We start from the raw sequence: 24,475 nt of genomic DNA, 5'->3' as shown, positions 1-24,475 counted from the left end.
ACTGATGTCACGTTGTGGTTGTTGTTGTTAGCCTCAAAGGCAACTTGCCAATTATCACTTGTAAGTCGCTTTGAACAAAAGCGTCTGCTAAATACATAAACATAAACAAATGAAAATCTCAATGTGATAAAATCTTGAAGCTGCATGTACAAATTATGAAACTACAGTCAGGTCCATAAATATTGGGACAATGCTAACATTTTTGGCTCTAAACACCACAATGGATATCAAATGAAACGAACAAGATGTGCTTTAACTGCAGACTGTCGGCTTTTATTTGAGGGTATTTACATCCAAATCAGGTGAACGGTGTAGGAATTTCAACAGTTTGCATATGTGCCTCCCACTTGTTAAGGGACCAAAAGTAATGGGATGGAATAAGAACGATAAATCAAACTTATAAATTTCAATACTTGGTTGCAAATCCTTTGCAGTCAATTACAGCCTGAAGTCTGGAACACATGGACGTCACCAGACGTTGGGTTTCATCCCTGGTGATGCTCTGCCAGGCCTCTACTGCAACAGTCTTCAGTTCCTGCTTGCTCCTGGGGCATTTTCCCTTCAGTTTTGTCTTCAGCAAGTGAAATGCACGCTCAATCGGATTCAGGTCAGGTGACTGACTTGGCCATTGCAAAACAGTCCACTTCTTTCCCTTCAAAAACTCTTTGGTTGCTTTTGCAGTATGCTTTGGGTCATTGCCCATCTGCACTGTGAAGCGCCGTCCAATGAGTTACTTTTGGTCCCTTAACAAGTACTTGGGAGGCACATATGCAAACGGTTGTAATTCCTACACCGTTCACCTGACTTGGATGTAAATGCCTCAAATAAAAGCTGACAGTCTGCAGTTAAAGCACATCTTGTTTGTTTCATTTGGTATCTATTGTGGTGTATAGAGCCAAAAATGTTAGCATTGTGTCCATGTCCCAATATTTATGGACCTCACTGTAGTTCATATAAAAGTCCAGACCAAAGTGTTTATTGTCAAACATGTCACTTATATATTACATCATAGCCAGAAGTATTTAACAAAATACACTGTGGTTATTTTATCTGAAGTAATTTTGTATTAAGTGAATTAAAAAAAATTGTATTAAATAGGGAATGGTTAAAATAATAAACTATAAACTGATCCACGCATGTGGCAGCCAACATGGACATGTCGGTTGAATTCAGTTGATCAGTAAACCTGAGCTGAGTTTGTTATTCAGCCTTCCTCTTGGTCTTCCTTCTGCAGCAGCACCTCCGGAAACAGAACCTGCAGGTCTTGACGAGGAGGAGCAGGAGCAGCAGAACCACAGAGAGCAGGAAGCTCAGGACATCCAGGCTGTGATACTGGTACCAGGTGAGCTTGTGGGCCTGGACCCTCAGGTGCTTTGCTCCTTTGTGCCTCATGGTGAACTCGATCCAGAAAACCCCCTCGTTCAGAGGACTCATGGGTCTGTCGTGGTGGATTCTGGACAGCCTCATAGCACTTTCTTTGTAGCTGAGAATGGAAAAGTAAAAATCTGTGATATGCATCATCTAGAAGTAGGGTTTCATTTATTTCACTTAACATATAAACAACTGCACTTAAAGCTTTGGTAATTGCTTAAACATGACTGTAACCTAGAGGTGTGACCTATATATTTGTTTCCACAAGAGGGAGCTCTAACTCAACTAGAATGCACCCCATTTCACCCCAGCATGCACGATGCAGATGCATGTGGGCTAAGCACTCCAACCTAGCTTGAATTATAACTCAAGCTGCATTGAATCACTGTCAGTCTGTACACTTCAAAGTGGGGAAGAGGAATGTAAAGTCCCTCTGATATGGGAGCTCGCAGTGCCACAGTAGCATGAAACCACAAAACACCAGTCGCAGTTTTCTAGGTCCAAACAGCTTTTGTCTTCTGCGACTTCAAATGGCGTTTCTCTTTTTAAAACTCTGGTAGTTTAAGTTTAAGTGACAGCAGCCAACTGTTTGTCCTCTCAGTGGTTCCCAAACTTATTTAGCCGCGCACCCCCTTCTATGTCCCGACCATGTTGACGCACCCCCCAGCTCACATCAGGGCATGGCTATATGATAATTTAGTTTTTCATCTGATAACATGTCAGTGATGTCTGAGGGGCTTATACAAACACTGTATAACTAATACTCCTGGAGAGGGTATGAATTACACAGAGGCTTCTGGGGAGCCCAGTAATGGGGGGGGGGTGTCATTTTGCTTTGGCCCCCAAAATGTCTTGAAACGGCCCTGGGTGTGTGACAGAGTTTTGAAGGTGATCTGAATTGTATCAGATGTATAAATATAACTTATTGATACAGGTAAATACGTGTAGTGGAGATAAATCTACGTACATTTTACTTTTCAACACTTTGTTTTGTTTTCTTGTTTTTATTTAACTATTTCCTGTCCTGTCTGTCTCTCATCTTCCTGCATCTCCTCTAAACTCTCCAGAAAAACTGCTGCCTGGATTCTTACCTTTTCACCTCATCAGTTACTTCTGAGCAGATCAAAGATCTCCTGACCGCAAAGCGGAGAGCGCGTTCGATGCTGCGTCAGTGAGGTGACATCACCGCAGCACAGGTGATGAGCTCCACAGTAGCAGAGCTCTTCAGGCACAAATAAGACAGAAAGTAGAGAACATGTGCGGACATGAACGATCGTGTGCTATTTATAGTTTTTTGGTTGCACCACTTTGAGAATGGACCGTGCGCTGGACGCAGCAGCCTGGAGCGCTGCGCTACAACGCAGCGCTGTGCCGCTCTCTGTGCTCTCTGCTCAGAAGAGTCCATGAATGATGTAATATAGGTAGAACACTTTTTTCCGGCTCCCCTGGATGTGTAGGATTAACAGCTCCCCCATAATTCGATCCCTGCTCCTGGATGAAAAGCCGGACATTTTCATCAATATAAGAACCCCCATGCTTTCGTTCTTTTTTAAACACAGAAACAGTTTTGTTTACCTGTTTGTAGCTACGGTTTCGCCGACAGCTGCCGGCTTCTTCAGGCTGACGCTGATGGTGGCGCGTCACTTCCTTCTCCGTTTATCTGCAGGCAGCAGAGGACGTTGTCGCCCTCTACTGCCCGCTCTCCCCTCTCCGACGATGCAGTCCCATGCGTGGTCCAGCGTGTAAACTCCATCGTCCCTGTTCATGGTCCCACATCCACGTCTCCTTATCTTGATTGCTTCCTTGATCCATCTTTTGTATTTTTGTTGTTCAGTGGTTATGATCCGTGTGCTGTCCCAGTCCATTATATGGTTTTCTCTTAAGCAATGATCTGTTACGGCTGACTTTTTTATTGTGCTTTCTGCTTCTTCTTTTGCTGCTCTTGTGTGTTTACGATTTGCCTCTTTCTCGCACTCCTTTCTGTGTTCTATTGTCCGTGTATTGAGTTGGCGTCCGGTTTCTCCTATGTATGTTTTATTGCATATTTTGCATGGGATTTCGTAGATGACTCCACATTTTTGTCCAGCTGATATTTTGTCTTTTGGGTGTACTAATCTGTTTCTAACTGTTGTGTATGGCTTTGTTGGTGTGTTTATGTTGTGTTTTTTCATTGTTGCTCTTATTTTTTCCGTTATGCCTCTGATGTATGGTAGGGTTATCACTGGTTTTGGTTCTTGTCTTTCTGGGTTTCTGGTTCTTTTTTTGGGTTGTTCTTTGCTTTCTGTTTTTGTTTGTTGTTTTCCTTTGTTTATTGCCCATGTCGGGTATGCGCAGGTCTTTAAAGCGTGTTGTATGTGTTTGTCCTCTTGTTTACGGTCTCTCTCTTCTGTTATTATGTTTGCTCGGTGATATAATGTTCTGATTACTGACATTTTGTGTATGGTGGGGTGTTCTGATGTCCATAATAAATATTGGTCTGTGTGTGTTGGTTTCCTGTATGTGTTTATGTTTAGGGTCCCGTCGGTCTGTCTGGTGATTTTCATGTCCATAAATGCTATGCTGCCTTCTGTTTCTAACTCATAAGTGAATTTTATGTTGCCCGTGTCGTCAATATTGTTTAAGTGTTGTGTTAGTGTTTCTGTTTGACCTTTTGGTATGATTTCCAGTATGTCGTCTACGTAGCGTTTCCATAGTTTTATTTTGCAGTTTGGGGGGCGGTGGCTATGGCTTTTTGTTCCAGGTCTTCCATGAAAAACTCACACAGGGTGGCTGATAACGGCTTACCCATGGCGAAGCCTTCCAGTTGTTTGTATATTGTGTCGTCGTATGTGAAGTAAGTGGAGTTAGCTACCAGTGCTATCAGTTGTGCTATGTCATCTGCTGTGAGGTTTGTCCTTTTATGTAAAGTTTTGTCTTGTCTGATTCTGTTAACTACTATGTCTATGGTTTTTTGGGTTGGTGTTTTTGTGAACAGAGATGTGACGTCATGTGTGATGAGTATGTCGTTGTCTTCTATTGTAATTTCCTTTAGTTCTTTTGCCAGTTCTATACTATTTTTGCAGTGTTGGTCTGTATTTCCTAATAACGGGCTGATGATTCTGCTGATATCTTTTGCCATGTTGTATGTTGGTGTACCTATGCTGTCAACTATTGGTCTAAGTGGGGTGTTTTATTTATGTATTTTTGGTGTTCCATATATTCTTGGTGTTATGTTTGCTGTGGGAATCCAGTGTTTGTACATTTTTTCTGTTATTTTGCCTTTTTCGTGCAGTGGCTTCAGTAATTTTTTCATGTTTTTCTTAATGTTTTCTGTTGGATCTTTTTTAAGTATTTCATATGTATTTTTGTCTTCTAGCATCTGTTTCATCTGTTGTTTATATTTTTCTCTGTCCATAACTACTGTGGTTCTTCCTTTATCTGCCGGTAGAATAATTATCTGTTCATTTTTGGATAAAGCTGTCATGGCTGATTGTTCTTCTTTTGTAATATTGCTGTGTTGAATTTGGCTGTTTTTTAATATCCCAACTACGTTATTTCTGAGTTCTGCTTTCTTTCCCTCATCTGTGATCTGTTGACATGCTAGTTCTGTTGCTACAATAAATTCATCATATGGTATTTCTTTTGGTGTGACTGCAAAGTTTAAACCTTTCTTTAATATGCTCTCTTCTGCTTCTGTTAGTTTGTATTGTGAAATGTTACATACCCATGAGTTTGGTGTGGAGTTGCCTTGTATTTCTCCCCTCTTTTTCTTGTTTATGAGTCTGTTTACCTTCTTTATGTGTCTTTCTTTCACTTTTATGAACTCTTGTTCCTGTTTTTCCATCTTGTGTCCTTTAATTAGTTCCTCCATTTGTTTATCAAGTTTGAAATTCCTTTTCAAGTCCAGGTGTCCTCTTTCCAGTTCGTCCTCCACACGCCTCTGTTTGGTTATGACGTTCCTTATCCTCTCCTTGAGCAGTGCTCTCTGTGCTCTTTCTATTATATTTTGTGCTGTCTGGGTCCGGATCGATGTTTTCAGCTGTAGGCTTGTGGGTGTGATGTTTTCGTCCCGGCATCTTAAACAGAAGCGAAGGTGGTTTCTTAGACGTGCGCGTTTCTGGTGTAATCGCTCCAAACGGCGGAAGTCCTTCGTTCCTTGTTGTCCGTATTTCTCTTTGAACATCTTAGGTGTGTTCTTGCTGTGTCTTTGTAAATCCATGCTTTCGTTCTTTTTTAAACACAGAAACAGAGCGGGCAGTAGAGGGCGACAACGTCCTCTGCTGCCCGCAGATAAACGGAGAAGGAAGTGACGCGCCACCATCAGCGTCAGCCTGAAGAAGCCGGCAGCTGTCGGCGAAACCGTAGCTACAAACAGGTAAACAAAACTGTTTCTGTGTTTAAAAAAGAACGAAAGCATGGATTTACAAAGACACAGCAAGAACACACCTAAGATGTTCAAAGAGAAATACGGACAACAAGGAACGAAGGACTTCCGCCGTTTGGAACGATTACACCAGAAACGCGCACGTCTAAGAAACCACCTTCGCTTCTGTTTAAGATGCCGGGACGAAAACATCACACCCACAAGCCTACAGCTGAAAACATCGATCCGGACCCAGACAGCACAAAATATAATAGAAAGAGCACAGAGAGCACTGCTCAAGGAGAGGATAAGGAACGTCATAACCAAACAGAGGCGTGTGGAGGACGAACTGGAAAGAGGACACCTGGACTTGAAAAGGAATTTCAAACTTGATAAACAAATGGAGGAACTAATTAAAGGACACATGATGGAAAAACAGGAACAAGAGTTCATAAAAGTGAAAGAAAGACACATAAAGAAGGTAAACAGACTCATAAACAAGAAAAAGAGGGGAGAAATACAAGGCAACTCCACACCAAACTCATGGGTATGTAACATTTCACAATACAAACTAACAGAAGCAGAAGAGAGCATATTAAAGAAAGGTTTAAACTTTGCAGTCACACCAAAAGAAATACCATATGATGAATTTATTGTAGCAACAGAACTAGCATGTCAACAGATCACAGATGAGGGAAAGAAAGCAGAACTCAGAAATAACGTAGTTGGGATATTAAAAAACAGCCAAATTCAACACAGCAATATTACAAAAGAAGAACAATCAGCCATGACAGCTTTATCCAAAAATGAACAGATAATTATTCTACCGGCAGATAAAGGAAGAACCACAGTAGTTATGGACAGAGAAAAATATAAACAACAGATGAAACAGATGTTAGAAGACAAAAATACATATGAAATACTTAAAAAAGATCCAACAGAAAACATTAAGAAAACATGAAAAAATTACTGAAGCCACTGCACGAAAAAGGCAAAATAACAGAAAAAATGTACCAACACTGGATTCCCACAGCAAACATAACACCAAGAAAATATGGAACACCAAAAATACACAAACAAAACACCCCACTTAGACCAATAGTTGACAGCATAGGTACACCAACATACAACATGGCAAAATATATCAGCAGAATAATCAGCCCGTTATTAGGAAATACAGACCAACACTGCAAAAATAGTATAGAATTGGCAAAAGAACTAAAGGAAATTACAATAGAAGACAACGACATACTCATCTCACATGACGTCACATCTCTGTTCACAAAAACACCAACCCAAAAAACCATAGACATAGTAGTTAACAGAATCAGACAAGACAAAACTTTACATAAAAGGACAAACCTCACAGCAGATGACATAGCACAACTGATAGGACTGGTAGCTAACTCCACTTACTTCACATACGACAACACAATATACAAACAACTGGAAGGCTTCGCCATGGGTAACCCGTTATCAGCCACCCTGTGCGAGTTTTTCATGGAAGACCTGGAACAAAAAGCCATAGCCACCGCCCCCCCAAACTGCAAAATAAAACTATGGAAACGCTACGTAGACGACATACTGGAAATCATACCAAAAGGTCAAACAGAAACACTAACACAACACTTAAACAATATTGACGACACGGGCAACATAAAATTCACTTATGAGTTAGAAACAGAAGGCAGCATAGCATTTATGGACATGAAAATCACCAGGCAGACCGACGGGACCCTAAACATAAACACATACAGGAAACCAACACACACAGACCAATATCTATTATGGACATCAGAACACCCCACCATACACAAAATGTCAGTAATCAGAACATTATATCACCGAGCAAACATAATAACAGAAGAGAGAGACCGTAAACAAGAGGACAAACACATACAACATGCTTTAAAGACCTGCAGATACCCGACATGGGCAATAAACAAAGGAAAACAACAAACAAAAACAGAAAGCAAAGAACAACCCAAAAAAAGAACCAGAAACCCAGAAAGACAAGAACCAAAACCAGTGATAACCCTACCATACATCAGAGGCATAACGGAAAAAATAAGAGCAACAATGAAAAAACACAACATAAACACACCAACAAAGCCATACACAACAGTTAGAAACAGATTAGTACACCCAAAAGACAAAATATCAGCTGGACAAAAATGTGGAGTCATCTACGAAATCCCATGCAAAATATGCAATAAACATACATAGGAGAAACCGGACGCCAACTCAATACACGGACAATAGAACACAGAAAGGAGTGCGAGAAAGAGGCAAATCGTAAACACACAAGAGCAGCAAAAGAAGAAGCAGAAAGTACAATAAAAAAGTCAGCCGTAACAGAACATTGCTTAAGAGAAAACCATATAATGGACTGGGACAACACACGGATCATAACCACCGAACAACAAAAATACAAAAGATGGATCAAGGAAGCAATAGAGATAAGGAGACGTGGATGTGGGACCATGAACAGGGACGACGGAGTTTACACGCTGGACCACGCATGGGACTGCATCGTCGGAGAGGGGAGAGCGGGCAGTAGAGGGCGACAACGTCCTCTGCTGCCCGCAGATAAACGGAGAAGGAAGTGACGCGCCACCATCAGCGTCAGCCTGAAGAAGCCGGCAGCTGTCGGCGAAACCGTAGCTACAAACAGGTAAACAAAACTGTTTCTGTGTTTAAAAAAGAACGAAAGCATGGATTTACAAAGACACAGCAAGAACACACCTAAGATAAGAACCCCCAGTCCGGACGTCCGGACAGAGAGTGATTTAGTGTCCCTGGATTTAGTGATGTCTATTGGTCTCTCTGTTGCTGGTGTAGAGATACTGAGCCCGGTTTTTTCTGATCACTCGCCCATTTTATGTGATTTTAACTTGCCCTGCGTGCCTGCTGTGGCTTCCTTTCATGTGAGATTCCGTCGTGTTTTAAATGCAGCAAAGATTATTGAGCTTGGTGAGCTCCTATGTGCAGAAGGAAGTGAGCTACACACAATGTCACTTAATGCAGAGGAGCTTACACTCCAATTTGACAGTATTTGTAAAAACATTTTGGATAGAATTGCACCTCTTAGGATTAGAAAGAAGAGGCCTAGGCCAGAACCATGGCTCTCTGATGATGTTTGGGCCTGCAGGCAATCCTGTAGGAGGGCAGAAAGGAAATGGAAGAAAGACAGACTCCAAGTCTCTCGTGAGATATTCAGAGAATCTTTGTTTAGCTGTCAGCAAACTCGTAAGGAAGCAAGGGTGAAGTTCTTTGCTGATATCGTGGAAAAAAATTCTCATGATCCACACACTCTTTTTTCTGTTGTAGATTTGCTACTTGAGTTCTCTGATTCTAGCTCTTTGCCTCCCACAGGTGAAACTTGTAATGACTTTCTTCACTTTTTTGTTGATAAGGTTACATCTATTCGAGCTGCCATTACAAACTCACCATCTGACTCTCTACTCCCAGAGCCGCTCCAGGCTACACTGGAAACATTTGAGACTGTTACATTATCAGACTTGGAAAAACTGGTCGCTCAGCTCAAACCTTCTGGCTCTCCTTGTGATGTGCTGTCCGCTAGAATTTATAAAGAGCTCTTTCCAGTGATAGGCCCTTTGCTGTTGGCAATCATAAATGGCAGTCTTACTTCTGGTATGGTTCCGTCCTCGTTTAAGAAGGCTGTTATTCATCCCATGTTAAAAAGACCGGGGCTGGATGTGACAACCTTAGCTAATTACAGGCCCATCTCAAAACTCCCTTTTCTTTCCAAACTGCTGGAGAAGGTCGTGTATTCACAATTGGTTGCCTTTTTGGACACAATGATTTATGGGAAACCTTTCAGTCAGGGTTCAGGAAAGGTCACAGCACTGAATCTGCTCTTTTAATGGTTTTTAATGACACGTTTTTAGCCTGTGACATGGACAATGATGTTGTCCTGCTATTGCTTGACTTATCTGCAGCTTTCGATACAGTCGACCACGAAGTCCTTCTGGACCGACTACAGCATTGAGTGGGGATAACTGGGCAGGCCCTCCAATGGCTTCGCTCTTATTTTCAAGACAGGACATTTAGTGCAGATGGGTGAGGTAACGTCACCCAGCATGAAACTTCGTTGGGGTGTGCCACAGGGCTCTGTCCTTGGTCCTTTCCTATTTGCAGTGTATTTGCTTCCTCTTGGAGTCCTCCTTTGCCAGCATAATATGAAATTTCATTTCTTTGCTGATGACTGCCAGATCTATCTCCCTCTTCGACGTGGGGAGGATAGATCTGTTTCTCCTTTACTGGATTGCTTGAAGGACATAAAATGTTGGATGGCTTCTAATTTTTTGCACCTAAATGAGAGCAAAACGGAAGTTATAATACTTAGTCCTGGCAGAAGAAATGGCTCTGGTGCTGATATTGACCTTGGCCCATTGACACCCTATGAAAAGAAAATGGTCAGTAATTTGGGGATTAAAATCGACTCATCACTTAATCTTGACACTCATGTAAATACAGTGGTGAGGTCCTGTTTCTTTAACCTGAAAAGACTATCCAGGATCAGGCCTCTGCTGTCCAGAGCTCATCTGGAGTCTGTGTTGCATGCCTTCGTCCTGTCCCGGCTGGACTACTGCAACGCTCTGTATGCTGGTCTGACCCAGTGCACGGTTGCACGGCTCCAGTTTGTGCAGAACTCTGTGGCTAGGTTCCTGACAGGCACTAGATGTCGAGAGCACATTACTCCAGTGCTGTATGCTCTGCACTGGCTCCCGGTAAAATATCGAGCTCATTTTAAAATCTTAACTCTCGTTTATAAGGCCCTCCAGGGCAGTGCCCCCTCGTACATTACTGCGCTTTTGAACAGGTATGCTCCATCTCGGTCTCTTCGCTCAGTCGAGCAGGAACTTCTGGTGGTCCCCCGGTCGAAATTTCGATCGAGGGGTTGTCGTGCTTTTTCTATTTTGGCTCCAACTCTGTGGAACGAATTGCCACTGAGCATTAGGCAGGCACCATCCCTTCAAGACTTTAAGTCTCGTTTAAAGACTCATTTTTATCTGATTGCGTTTCAGCGCTAGGGTCACTTGAATTGCCCTGACATTATGGTTTTAACTATTCTTCTTTTTAACCCAGATGCTTGATTTTATTTTGTCTGATATTTGTTTTTTTATCGATTAGTCTTATTCCGATATCTCTTATCTGTAATAGTGTTTGCTTGATATTTTATGATTTTATGTTTTTATCCTGCTTTTATGCCCATGTACTGGGAATGTTTTTCTTTTAATGATGTTGTTCAGCACCTTGGGCTTCGGATAATGTTGTAGAAGGTGCTAGACAAATAAAATTTGATTGATTGATTGAAAAGTGGACATGTCCAGGGAAAACGGGACGTACGGTCACCATAGTTTAATATAAAGCGGGAGATTACAGATAGGCCTACAGTATTTTGCTCGTGCCCTTGCTGCCCTGGGCCCTTTAGAGATCGTGGGCCCTGGGCAATTGCCCAGTTGCCCATATGGTTAATCCGGCCTTGGAGACAGGTGTTAATTACAATCTGCCAGAATGACTCACCACCTTCAAATTTCTCCAACATCATTAAAAATGATCAAATACAAAACATATCTTGCTATTGACAGCGTGCGCAGGTCAGAGTGCTGAAGCTCGGAGCGCATCATTATTATGAAGCTAGGGCACATGCGGAGGACACACACAAGCAAAATATACTTATTTTCAATTACATTTATTGGGCCTACTTACGTTTTCTTAGGCCCACCCACAAATGAGTTTCTGGCTACGCTAATGGTGACATATGACAGACTTCTCTGAGCTCCGCAGCATTACACTTTTCACCTCGCGCACCCCCTAGCGGCAGCTCGCGCACCCCCAGGGGTGCGCGCACCACACATACCCCGGCTTTCCACAGGAGCCTCCAGCAGCACGTTACTGCAGCAGCACGTCATAGCTGCTGATAGGAACCGCTGTGGTCAACAGAACCTTTTCCACTGGAGCCGTCGGCAGCCGTCAGCAGCGCGAGTCGGCCGCGTCTCAGGAGCAGCAAGTCGCGGCCTTTACGCGCCGGTTCTATTTTCTACGCGCGACGCCTCTGAAACGGGTCAAGTTAGACATTTTTGGGGAAGGAAAGACAGGAAATTGGACACGGAAACGGAGCGAAGCTACCGAGATTTTCAGAATAAAGAACGTACTGCTTTCCGGTTGCTTTACTTTTAAAAAACGTTACTAACTGTGCGTCCCCGTGAGAAGTTATCACATAGCTAGCGGTCTCCTTTGTTTTTCAGGTCCGTATTGGCGATTATAAAACGGACAGAACATAAAACACAAACCATGTTGTAGTTTTCTCCTGCTTGTTGTTGTGTTTACTGACGAAGTCACTCGTGTGACTTCGTGCTCTGTCGGTGACAGCTGCTCCCCTGCTGCTTCGCGTCTCGTGGGAAGGGCCAAGCAGCAGCTTACGGGAGCAAGACGTGCTGCTGCAGTAACGTGCTGCTGACGGCTCCCATGGAAACCCGGGGTTAGGGAATCCCTGCGAGTGATCGGCAAACCTCTCACACCAGTGGTGTTGTGCTGTAAAACACACTGAGTGGAGGATGCAGGTATATGTGGAAGTGAGGTGGTCTGGCGAGACAGACAGCCGCATGGTCCTATTGTTGGTTTCAGAGTGAGCCATGTTATTGGCTGAGGTCAAGTGTGTGTGTCTCATGCTCATCATCATCATCATCATGATCATTTAGCACCTTCCACTACCTTCATAGAAGCCCATGGTCATGCTTACTGTGTGAGAGTTGGCAGCCCTGTTCCGTTGTAGTGTTAGCAGGGGTGCGCTACGATTTGGTAAAAGTGAGTGATACATAGCTATTGCAGAACCCGATAAAACGGATTAGAAAAATCACCAGTCACAATCGGATATATCTGGGCAGGAATGTATTGAAAACATGACTTGTCTGTCAGCGTTCCAAGGATATTGCTGTGTGGGCTTCAGCTACTTCCAGAAGGAGAGAGGGTGCAAGGGCAGGAGTGTTGGCTGTTCAAGTTTCAAAATCCTCTTCTTTCCTTGATGATGTCATGCTACACACCCAAGCTTTAATTAAATCTGGTGTTGGCCCCAAAATACTAAAGTACTTACGATTTGTCATTGATGACGGTGTTGATCGCATCTCTGAGGTCTTCAGATGTCATGAAGTTCAGCTTCAACACAACTGCAGCTCCTTTGGCTTTCATGTGCACCATGTTGTCTGGCTGCTCAGCAAAAATAGGGATTCCCACCATGGGAACGCCGTGATAGATGGCCTCATAAATCCCGTTTGCACCACCATGAGTGATAAAAGCTCTGGCTTTAGGGTGACCTGAGAGCAAATGTACATGATCATTTGTAGCTTCCAGGTAGCTGCTCTGGAATAAAAGTGCTTCAAAATTTAGGGATGACTCTTTTCTACTTCAGGAGGCAGCCAACAAATCCTGAGTGTTTCTTTGTTGAAGCTCCAGCCTGATTTGAAACCGTACGCAAACGCTCAGAACTTTTTTGGTCCTTTTGCATTTATCCTTCCACCCAGCGCATTTATCTTTACTCACCCAGCAGGTCGTTTTGTGGGATCCAGTCATAGAGTTTAGTGTTGGAACCTAAAGTGTCAGGTTTGGTCCCACTGTATCTCCACAGGACCTGCGACCCAAACCAACATTAAAGAAGCATTTATGGAACTGATGGTTACATTTAGATCATGAAAAAAAACAAATGCTTGTGATGTTCCATTGGTGGCAAACTACATCAGATTCTATGTCAAACATTTTATGAAACTCACATCCAGAGGTGTGTACTCGAGTCGCCTGACTTGGACTCGAGTCATTATTTTAATGACTTCTAACTTGACTTGATAAAATCTATAAAGACTTATGACTGGACTCAGACTTGAATGCCAATGACTTGCAACATGAAACGACTTGCATCTGTTGACTTGATGATGACTTGAGCATATTTGATATTTTAACACAGAAGCAGCACGACATGGACATAAATCATGAATGATTCTTCGTTCTGGGTTTGACTAACTGCTAAATGCAGCAGCAATTTGTTTATAATCCGTTTCAGTTGCTCTTTCTGCTTGTTTGAGCAAATAAATGAAGCTTTAATTCTGGAATTTATTTATTATCATCGTCATTAAATTGAAGTTAGACCGATGACTTGAAAATTCAAAGTTAAGGACTTGGACTTCCAGATCATTGACTTTGGACTCGACTTGGACTTGGTTGTCTTTGACTTGGACTTCACTCGTGACTTGACTGGAAAGACTTGTGACTTTATTTGGGACTTGCAAAGCAGTGACTTGGTCAAACCTCTACTCACATCTGAAGGTCAGCAAAGATTTGTCTAAGTTTCTGCTTAGTTCTTTATTCATTTTGAGTTCATGGGGTTAATATTTTGTAGATTTTCCTGACCTTTTGTGGAATCTGAGCGAGGGCTGAAGCGATCATGTTTGCCTTCTCTATAGTGAGATTTTTCACCATAGATCCCAAAGAGAATATCACGATACCATCATCTCCAGAGCTCTGGACAAAGTCTTCAATTTCCTGCAGGAAGAGGAAGATTTTAAAAAATCTTTAAACCAGACAGTACATTTTTCTTCTAATTTCAAAATCTCTGTTTATGTGATGAATTATCTGAGGATGTAATTTGTGCATGGAAAAAGTTACACCTTTGGTAGTGGTTTAGCAGGTCTGCAGTGGATCCCACCTACAAATTTAAAGTTGGGAAGGAACGGATGAGGAAAGTCAAAATCCCAGTAGGTTCTCATCAACCAGACATCTACTCTACCCATCAACTCACAGGCACTGGTGGGTGTTCCTGTAAACAAAAACACATCAGAACTTACAGGTTAAACAAAGAAACTAGAATATGGTGCAACAGTTCATTTAATCCCATAATTCAATGTAAAGGGTGAAACTAAATGAAAGACTTATTACACGCAAAGCCAGATATTTGAAGCCTTTACTTGTTATAATTGCGATAATTATGTCTTAACTTCAAATTCAAAATCTCTGTTAAAATATTGCAAAAAGGTTCAATATTCTAGGCTGAAAGTGTCACTCTAATCAACTAATTAATCCAAAACCTGCAGAGTTCCTGAGCCTTTATATGGTCTCACGGTTTAAGCTGAATTACTGAAATAAATGGACTTTTGCTTATTTGACCTGTATGTGACCTAAATGCTTAAACTAACCAGAAAACAAATATGTATATATGTGTGAATTCCACAAATTGTTTAGCTTGTCAGGAATTCTTACCTTTAACTTCAGAATAATGCTTATCCAACTCTTTCCACAGATTTCGTTCCAGCATGATGTCCTGCAACGGGTAGAACAGGAAGTTCCACACTCTCTCTAGGAAGTCCATCTTATCGGTTAGTTTGGTCATGGGAGCAGGAACAAACGAAGGTGGAGCAGGTAGCTGACCACACACTCGTTCCCAGTTATGAGCCAAGGAAAATCGCAAGGAAAACACAAGAGGAATCCCCAAAATGTCTGCCGTTAGTTCACTTCCAGGGTAGATGGGATCAGCCAGGAGTAAGTCGTAGCCGTCCTCCTTCAGCTTCTTCATGATGGGTTCTGATTTCACCAAACCGTCCAAAAACTTCATGGAAGACTGCATGTTGCTCTGGATTAATTCCATAAACCTGTTGTACACCTGAAGGTAGCTCATGTAATCCACCTCATAAATGGCAAAGTGAAGGAAGTCATTAAGAAACTTCTCCACGACTTCCATCGAGACAGAGACGTTAAAAGGCTGATAGTGAAAGCGGGAGGGTTCGCTGCTGTTCATGAACATGGATGTGCTCGGGACCAGCACGGTCACCTGGTGTCCTCTGTCCACCAGCGTCTCCAGCAGCAGCTTCATGTTAATCCAGTGGCTGGCCTCGGTGTACCAAACCAAAATCTTCCCTCCATCTACTCCAGATGTTACAGAAAGTAGCAGCAGGATGCAGGCAGAGACGCGCAGCTCCATGGTGGATGTTTGCTGTGAATTCACCTGTTTTTTTATTACATGCACTGTAGAGATACTCATTAACTAAATGAACTTTGCCTCATTTCTCTTTATACTGAGTGACCCCAGATAACAGTTCAGGTTAGGAGATGAAAGGCAATGTTGGCCTAAGAGGTCTGGGGAGTTTTTCTCCCACTGAGGGAAGATCTAGATTTACCATTAATCTGATGTGCATGGTTTTGGTTTTGTGGGAAGAGTACCTGGAGAAAATCCACACATGCATGAGAGAACTTTCTAACTCTGGGATTAGACCCAATGATCTCATTCTGAGGCACTAGTGCTACCAACTAAAACCACCATGCAACCCATGTCCAAAACCAGCATAAACTTAACTGTATTAGCTGATGGGTGCAAAAGTAATATGAAATGTAAAAAATAAACATTGAAACATGATTTGTTAGGAGTTTAAAATCATTATAGTACAGTTTTAACTCTTAGAACATAAAAAACAAACAAAATGTCATTTATGAAAATTTAAAAACAAAAATATGATGACGGATTTTTTTAGCTGTCAAGGCGAAAGTCAAATACGGAACGGACCTGTTTGTGTGAACATGCTTTCTGCAAAATGAAAGACCGGCATGATTTCAATCGAACCACAAGATGGTGACAAAAGCTGGTACCGTGTTACAATCTGATCAGACTCTTCAATAAATCTGAGCTGAGTTTGTTATTCAGCCTTCCTCTTGGTCTTCCTTCTGCAGCAGCACCTCCGGAAACAGAACCTGCAGGTCTTGACGAGGAGGAGCAGGAGCAGCAGAACCACAGAGAGCAGGAAGCTCAGGACATCCAGGCTGTGATACTGGTACCAGGTGAGCTCGTGGGCCTGGACCCTCAGGTGCTTTGCTCCTTTGTGCCTCATGGTGAACTCGATCCAGAAAACCGCCTCGTCCAGAGGACTCATGGGTCTGTCGTGGTGGATTCTGGACAGTCTCATAGCACTTTCTTTGTAGCTGAGAACAAATTAAACCGGAGTTATACACCACACAGCACACAGTTAGACTTAGTCTTTTTTTAAACACTACTTTATTTAAAATCTCTTTTATACAACTATTTCTCAGCAGAATTTTTTTTACATTGTTTTAACTGTTTAATAATCCATAAAAAGTGCTTTTTTGGGGAAGAATTCACCTGTGCACAACGTGATAAACATAAAATCAAAGATTTTACTAAATGTTTGTATTTAAAAAAATTACTATAATTATTTTAATCTATATTTGGATCCAGACTTTTTAGCCTAATTATCTATGCAGCACTTTGGTCACATGCTGTTTGTAAATGCATTGTATAAATAAATCAGTATGGTAATCAGGACTAACATTAAGAGGTGGAGTCTTTCATAATGGCTAAACATTTCTTTATATAAAAAATTTAATTAAACATTGATTTGAAGGGTTTTCTGTTTTGGGGGAAAAACAACTGAAAAAAATCAGATTTATGTAAATGTGACAATGGACAAAGTACATAACAGTGCTGTTTGTAGTGAGTAAGGGACATTCTTAATGTATTTAATAACATTTTGCTTTGGCTGGGAACTCACTAACCTTATAATAAATTGACCTATAAACGTAAAAGATTTAGGACTTAAAGAGCAAGTCATCCCCAAATCAATTATTTTTTTTCCTGATAAACTATATAAATGTGTGTCTAATCGTGCTGCAGACACGTGTAGTCAACAGTTTTGCACTTTAGTGCATTTTAGTTAAAATTTAAATTTTCTGCCTGAAACTGTCAGTGTTGTGCCGTAGTCAGGTAAAAACTCTTCACTGCATTTGAATTTAAATCTGCCACCGCTATTGGCTAAGAGGTATGCTATGATGTAAACTGGTATATTATGATGTCACAATGTCGTGAGTGTGTGTATTTGTTAATGGCTCCACCCTCTCGGTCTGCTAGGCAACAGCATTTGTTGCATTTTTCAAACATGAAGAGGGAGTGAAGTACGCTTCTTGTAAGGGGTGACTTGCTCTTTAAGCTTTTTTCCCCAAAACAAACAAACAAACAAACAAACAAACAAACAACTTTCAAAGATCCATCTATCCATTTTCATCCACTTATCCGGAGCCGGGTCGCGGGGGCAGTAGCCTCAGGCGAGAGGCCCAGACTTCCCTCTCCCCAGCCACTTGGGCCAGCTCCTCCGGGGGAATCCCAAGGCATTCCCTGGCCAGGTGAGAGACATAGTCCCTCCACCGTGTCCTGGGTCTACCTGTAGGTCTCCTCCCGGTTGGATGTGTCCAGAAAACCTCACCAGGGAGGCGTCCAGGAGGCATCCTGACCAGATGCCTGAGTCACCTCACCTGGCTTCTCTCCATGTGGAGGAGCAGCGGGTCTAATCCAAGCCCCTCCTGGATGACTGAGCTTCTCACCTAGCCTGGCAAGCCAGACTAAATAAATGTATTATTTAGTCTGGCAACGCTCCATTGATGGCTCTCGGTTGTGGGGCGGGTTCTACCGTTGTCTTTCAAATGATCTCCGCATGCTACTGGACAATGAATGTGACATACTCTTGTTTCACTCGGTTGCATCATCCCACCCACCAGGCATTTAGAGTGCCCTGATTGGCCCACAAAGCGGATAAAGCTCTGTGATTTGTTCACTAAGCAAATAGAGCACTATGATTGGCCCACCATTATGGACCAATCACAGCTCTTTATGTTTGAAACCCCTCTAGAGAGCTGTGATTGGCTAGCCAGAGTCCTGGTAGGAGCTGCGGAGGTTCCAATGGAGTGTGCCTAGACCAAACTTTGCAAAGCGAGAATTTGGTCTAGTTCACTAGGCTACTTCTCACCCTATCTCTAAGGGAGAACCCAGCCACTCCGGAGAAAACTCATTTCAGCCGCTTGTATCCGCGATCTCGTTCTTTCGGTCACTACCCAAAGCTCATGACCATAGGTGAGGGTAGGAACGTAGATCGACCGGTAAATCGAGAGCTTCGCCTTCTGACTCAGCTCTCTCTTCACCACGACAGACCGGTACAACGCCCGCATCACTGCAGATGCAGCACCAATCCGCCTATCGATGTCACGCTCCAGTTTTCCCTCACTCGTGAACACGACCCCGAGATACTTAAACTCCTCCACTTGGGGCAGGACCTCATCCCTGACCCGGAGAAGGTGTTCTACCCTTTTCCGACTCAAGACCATGATCTCAGATTTAAAGGAGCTGATTCTCATCCCAGCTGTTTCACACTCGGCTGCGAACCGCTCCAGCGAAAGCTGAAGATCACGTTCTGATGAAGCCAACAGGTGATGTTGGACCTCTCAGCTGCATTTGACAAGGTTGACCATGACATTTTATTGTCCCATCCTGAGAATTTGGTCGGCATTAAGGGATCTGCGCTTGACTGGTTCTGCTCCTACTTTGACAACAGGTCTATTAGAGTTAGAATGGACGACTTTTCATCTCCCTCTGCTGCTCTTCCTTGGGGCGTGCCACAGGGGTCTATTCTCGGCACCCTTTTATTTAGCATTAATATTCTTCCACTTGGATCAATCTTCAGGAAGTTCAACATTAACTTTCATCTTTATGCGGACGACTGCCAGATTTATGTTCCATTGAAGACTTTTACCTCCATCCAGCTGCTCTTTGATTGCCTGAGTGAGGTTAAAGACTGGCTGTCAGCAAATTTTCTGCTGCTGAATGATTTTAAGACCGAGTTTATTGTTTTTACTCCTAATGGCTCGTCTTCCTCCGCTCCTGATTTTTCTGCTCTTCCTTTTAAAATTAGTCAAACAATTGTTAATCTTGGAATTAAAATGGATGTGGCTCTAAAAATGGACCCTCATGTTAATCACATGGTTAAATCATGTTTTTATCAGCTGAGACGTCTTTCCAAACTAAAACCCATTCTGAATTGGCGACACCTCAAGACAACCATTCTTGCCTCACGGTTGGATTACTCCAAAGCAATTCTGTTTGGCATTTCAAAAGCCGCATTATCTCGCCTTCAGCTGATGCAAAATGCGACAGCAAGATTTCTGACCAATACTGGCCGTCGGCAGCACATCACTCCAATTTTAGAAAGACTTCACTGGCTTCCTGTGCACTATCGTATACGTTTTAAAATGTTATTGTTTGTTTTTAAAGCGCTGAATGGCTCAGCACCACCCTACATATCCAAGTTACTCACTCCTTATGTGCCGGGCAGGACTCTCCGTTCAGGTGACCTACACCTACTACAGATTCCCCGTCAACGCTGCAAAACCCGTGGTGAACGAGCTTTTTCTGTCTGCGCTCCGAAACTCTGGAATGATCTCCCGCTGAATATCAGACTCTCCTCCTCCATTGGGGTTTTTAAGTCTCATTTAAAGACTTACTTTAATTCCCTTGCTTTTACTGCCTAGTTATTTTATCGATGGTTTATTTATACTGTTCTTTTACCGATTTTATTGACTTCTCTTGGTTGGTTCTTTGTGTTATGCTCTAGCTGTTCTACTCTTTTATATTATTCTTTTAACCTTATATGTTTTTACCCCTGTACAGCACTTTGGTCAGCTCACATGCTGTTTTTAAATGTGCTTTATCAAATAAATGGAATGGAAGCCAACAGCGGCCTAAGGTATCCTGGTGCCAAGAGCACATATGGACACATTTATGTCTGAGCATGGTGTTCATTATGGACAATCCATGACTGGCACAGAAGTCCAATAACAAAACACCACTCGCATTCAGATCATGGGGGCCGTTCCTCCCAACCACACCTCTCTAGGTCTCACTGTCGTTGCCCACGTGAGCGTTAAAGTCCCCCAGCAGAACGAGGGAGTCACCGGAAGGAGCGCTTTCCAGCACCTCCTCCAAGGTCTCCAAAAAGGATGGGTAGTCTGAACTGTAGTTTGGTGCATAAGCACAGACCACAGTCAGAACCCGTCCCCCCACACGTAGGCAGAGGGAAGCTACCCTCTCATTCACTGGGGTAAACCCCAACGTACAGGCACCAAGATGGGGGGGCAACTAGTATGCCCACCCCTGCTCGGCGCCTCTCAGCGGGAGCAACTCCAGAGTGGTAGAAAGTCCAACCCCTCTCAAGGAAACTGGTTCCAGAGCCAGATCCATGCGTTGAGGTGAGTCCGACTATATCTAGTCAGATCCTCTCAACCTCACACACCAACTCAGGCTCCTCCCCCACCAGAGAGGTGACATTCCATGTTTCAAGAGCCAGCTTCTGTAGCCAAGGATCAGACCACCAAGGTCCCCGCCCTCGACTACCACCCGTCACGCACTGCACCCGCCCCCTTTGGCCCCTCTCACAAGTGGTGAGCCCATGGGAAGGGGGACCCACGTTTCCTCTTCAGGCTGTACCTGGCCGGGCTCCATGGGTGAAAGCCCGGCCACCAGGCGCTCGCCAACGTGCCCCCCCTCCAGGCCTGGCTCCAGAGGGGGGCCCCGGTGATCCAAGTCTGGGCGAGGGAACACGGTTTCCATTTATATAATTCATCATGAGAGGTCTTTGGGCTGCTCTTTGTCTGATCCCTCACCTAGGACCTGTTTGTCATGGGTGACCCTACCAGAGGCAGAAAGCCTCAGACAACTTGGCTCCTAGAATCATTGAGACACTCAAACCCCTCCACCACGGCAAGGTGGCAGCCCAGGGAGAGACTTTCAAAGATTTTGAACTTTATTCCAAACCTGTTGTAAAAACTCACGATTTCTCATTGATGACGGTGTTGATCGCATCTCTGAGGTCCTCAGATGTCATAAAGTTCAAATCAGCTATGACTGCTGCTCCTTTGGCCTTCATGTGCACCATGTTGTCTGGTTGGTCTGCAAACGTTGGGATTCCCACCATGGGAACGCCGTGGTAGATGGCCTCATAAACCCCGTTTGCACCACCATGAGTGATAAAAGCTCTGGCTTTAGGGTGACCTGATAATAGCAACAAAGGTTAATATTTGTCCTCATGTGGCCTAAAAACCATAAGAAAATCTAAATAAAAACAAAACTGCATTTATGTTTGAGATTTCAGCTTTCTTCACACTTCAAAAATGCATATTTTGTATTTATTGTTATTAAAATGATCAATTCCTTACTCACCCAGCAGGTCGTTCTGTGGAATCCAGTCATAAAGTTTGGTGTTGGAACCTAAAGTGTTGGGCGTTTTTCCACTGTATCTCCACAGGACCTACAAACAGTGCAAACGTTTTCTTTTGGTCAACAACTAAAAGCTGGTGTAATGGTCTACAATCACTTTGTGTTAGAAGTGCAAAGATTTTTCACTGGGATCTGATTTTCACTTTTATACTCAGTTTGGGGTCATAATTTTAGTCTGAAAATCACAAAAATCCATCACTAATCGAAACACATTTGGGTCATAATTCATTAATGCAAATTTATTAAAGTTTTAATTATCTATCACCTTTTGTGGGACCTGAGCGAGGGCAGAGGCTATCATGTTTGCCTTGTCTGAGGTCAGATTCTTCACCATAGTTCCCAGAGAAAAAACCACGATGCCGTCATCTCCAGAGCTTTCCACAAACTTTTCCATGTGCTGCAGGAAGAAGACCTTTTTAATATTCCATAAACCAACTGGTATTTTTTTGTTTCAGACTCATATTGTTTTCATTTGGATTTATTGACTGTCTATTTAAGGAGCAATAACTGGAAAAGCCCTACCTTTGGTAATGGTTTAGAAGGTTTGCAGTGGATCCCACCAACAAATTTAAAGTTAGGAAGGAACGGACGAGGGAAGTCAAAATCCCAGTAGGTTCTCATCAACCAGATGTCGGCATTACCCATCATCTTACAGGCACTGGTGGGTGTTCCTGAGACGCAACATAAGTATATAAGAAAACATTTATGTTCAAAGTGTCAAAACCAGCAAATTAACCATGAATAACATGAAAATATAACAGAATATAATCCTCAGTGGGGAAATGGTGTCGTAGCAGCAATTACATTCATTATAACAGCAAAGAGGATAAAGTTAACAAAAGAAAATACGACAGAAATGCTTAAAAGACTGAAAATACTCAAAGATTAAAAAGAAATAAAGAATAAAAACAAAGATAATCCCCATTGAGCTTCTCACCTCTGACTTCAGAATAATATTTATCCCCCTCTTTCCACATATATTGTTCCAGCACAATATCCTGCAGGGCATAGAACAGGAAGTTCCACACTCTCTCTGAGAAGTTCATCTTATCTGTCAGTTTGCTCATTGCACCTGGAACGTAAGAAGGTGGTGCAGGTAGCTGACCACACAGTCTCTCCCAGTTGTTGGCTAAGGAAAATCGCAAAGAAAAGACTAGAGGGATGCCCAAAAGGTCTGCAGTTAAATCGCTTCCAGGATAGACGGGATCAGCCAGGAGAACGTCATAGTTTCCGTCCTTCAGCTTCTTCATGATGGGCTCTGATTTCACCACGCCGTCCAAAAACTTTAATGAAACCTTCATGTTGATTTTAAGTAGTTCCATAAATCTGGCATAAATCTGAAAGTAGCTCATGTGGTCCATCTCATAAATGGAGAACTGAAGGAAATCTTGCATAAATTTTTCAATGAATTCCTTTGAGACAGAGACGTTAAAAGGTAGATAGCCGTAGCCGGCGGGTTCGCTGCTGTTCATGAACATGGATGAGCTGGGGACCAGGACGGTCACCTGGTGTCCTCTGTCCACCAGCGTCTCCAGCAGCAGCTTCATGTTAATCCAGTGGCTGACCTCAGAGGGCCAAACTAAAATCTTCCCTCCATCTACTCCAGATGTGGCACAAAGTAGCAGGAGGATGCAGGCAGAGACGCGCAGCTCCATGGTGGACGTCAGTCTGCAGGAAATCCAGCTGTGAACATTTTATTTCCTGCACCTCATAGATACTCATTAACTAAACGCACTCTGACTCGTTTCTCTTTGTACTGAGTGACCCAAGATAACAGTTCAGTTTTTTATGAGACAAAGGTTTAAGCCAAGATAGCTCGTCTTATTTTCTCAATATAATTCATTCCAATTGACATGTTGTTGGTTTTTATCACCAAGTTACTTTAATATTTATTAAATGTGGATAAACCTGAAATGGCTTGGTGCCTAATTAAACTGAATTTGACTCTGAGATGCCAAAAGTTGTCCTGAAAAATTCTCACAACAATTAATATCTTAAATGTATATCCATATTAATTTTTGTACCAGTGTTATAAAAGATAATTCATTACTACATCCTGACTATTGCATTAGCTCTAATTTACACAGCAGCAAATATTTGTTGTGAAATGTTTGACCAAACTGAAAAGCCCTGGAGGTAAAAGTAAAATGCTATCAGAGTTCAGTTTTTATGATGTGAGGTTGTGGTTAAAGAATCAGGTCAGAAGGGTTTATTAAACATCAGGTGATGCACGACCAGACCTTCAGGAATCACTGTTTACTTTCCTGATCGTGTGTAAACATGAATTCAGAACAGTTTGATTTGTTGATGGAGTCGGGAGGCTTTTGAAGGCTGTTTTGTTTTTAACCTCCAGAAATGCAGATGAGTTAGGCTTGATGGGTTAAAACAATCTGTTATTTATGGTTCTGTCTAAAACACTCAGCTCATCATTTTTAGGGTTTGGGAGCACTGGTGTCTATCTCTACAAGTCAACGGGTGAGAGGCGAGGGCATCCTGGTCTGGTTGCCAGTCCATCACGGGGACACACTCGCCCACACCGATTGGGACAGTTTAGAGTAGGAAAGAGCTGGAGTACCAGTAGGGTGCTCTAGCGGCAGCAGTAGCTCAGGAGGTAGAGGGGCTGAACATAGAATGCTGCTGTTGTG

General features: G+C 42.8%; 1 protein-coding gene across 3 annotated transcripts; it reads right to left on the bottom strand.

The window, feature by feature from the left end:
• Window positions 1-954: 954 nt before the first annotated feature.
• On the bottom strand, window positions 955-23,536 carry LOC107374531 (UDP-glucuronosyltransferase 2A2). Of its 3 annotated transcripts, none has more exons than XM_054730221.2 (7): window positions 22,775-23,536; window positions 14,987-15,635; window positions 14,398-14,546; window positions 14,141-14,272; window positions 13,280-13,367; window positions 12,834-13,053; window positions 955-1,483 (listed from the first exon to the last, which is right to left on the bottom strand). In XM_054730221.2, the coding sequence occupies exons 1-7, from the start codon at window positions 23,483-23,485 to the stop codon at window positions 1,201-1,203; spliced, it is 2,232 nt and encodes a 743-aa protein (XP_054586196.2). In that variant the 5' UTR covers window positions 23,486-23,536; the 3' UTR covers window positions 955-1,200. The 3 variants fall into 3 exon arrangements, with proteins under 3 accessions (XP_054586196.2, XP_054586194.1, XP_015798171.1); XM_054730219.2 differs by lacking the exon at window positions 22,775-23,536 and having other exon boundaries at window positions 14,398-14,435; window positions 14,529-14,546; window positions 14,987-16,045; XM_015942685.3 differs by lacking the exons at window positions 955-1,483; window positions 12,834-13,053; window positions 13,280-13,367; ... (1 more) ...; window positions 14,398-14,546; window positions 14,987-15,635 and adding exons at window positions 16,134-16,696; window positions 21,386-21,605; window positions 21,774-21,861; window positions 22,096-22,227; window positions 22,353-22,501 and having other exon boundaries at window positions 22,768-23,524.
• Window positions 23,537-24,475: the final 939 nt, after the last annotated feature.

The sequence above is a fragment of the Nothobranchius furzeri genome, chromosome 10 (assembly GCF_043380555.1).
Source record: "Nothobranchius furzeri strain GRZ-AD chromosome 10, NfurGRZ-RIMD1, whole genome shotgun sequence".
NCBI lineage: Eukaryota > Metazoa > Chordata > Actinopteri > Cyprinodontiformes > Nothobranchiidae > Nothobranchius > Nothobranchius furzeri.
The sequence above is the reverse complement of the archived record's forward strand: the minus strand, read 5'-3'. Positions and strand labels throughout refer to the sequence as shown.

Bases quoted from the DNA above. Each gene is read 5' to 3' on its own strand.
- LOC107374531 (XM_054730221.2), bottom strand. From the start codon at position 23,485: ATGGAGCTGCGCGTCTCTGCCTGCATCCTCCTGCTACTTTGTGCCACA. The intron at 15,636-22,774 runs GTCAGAGGTGAG...GATGGAGGGAAG, and splicing joins GGGATAAATATTATTCTGAA to ATTTTGGTTTGGTACACCGA. The intron at 13,054-13,279 runs GTGAGTAAAGAT...ATTTGCTCTCAG, and splicing joins CCCACAAAACGACCTGCTGG to GTCACCCTAAAGCCAGAGCT.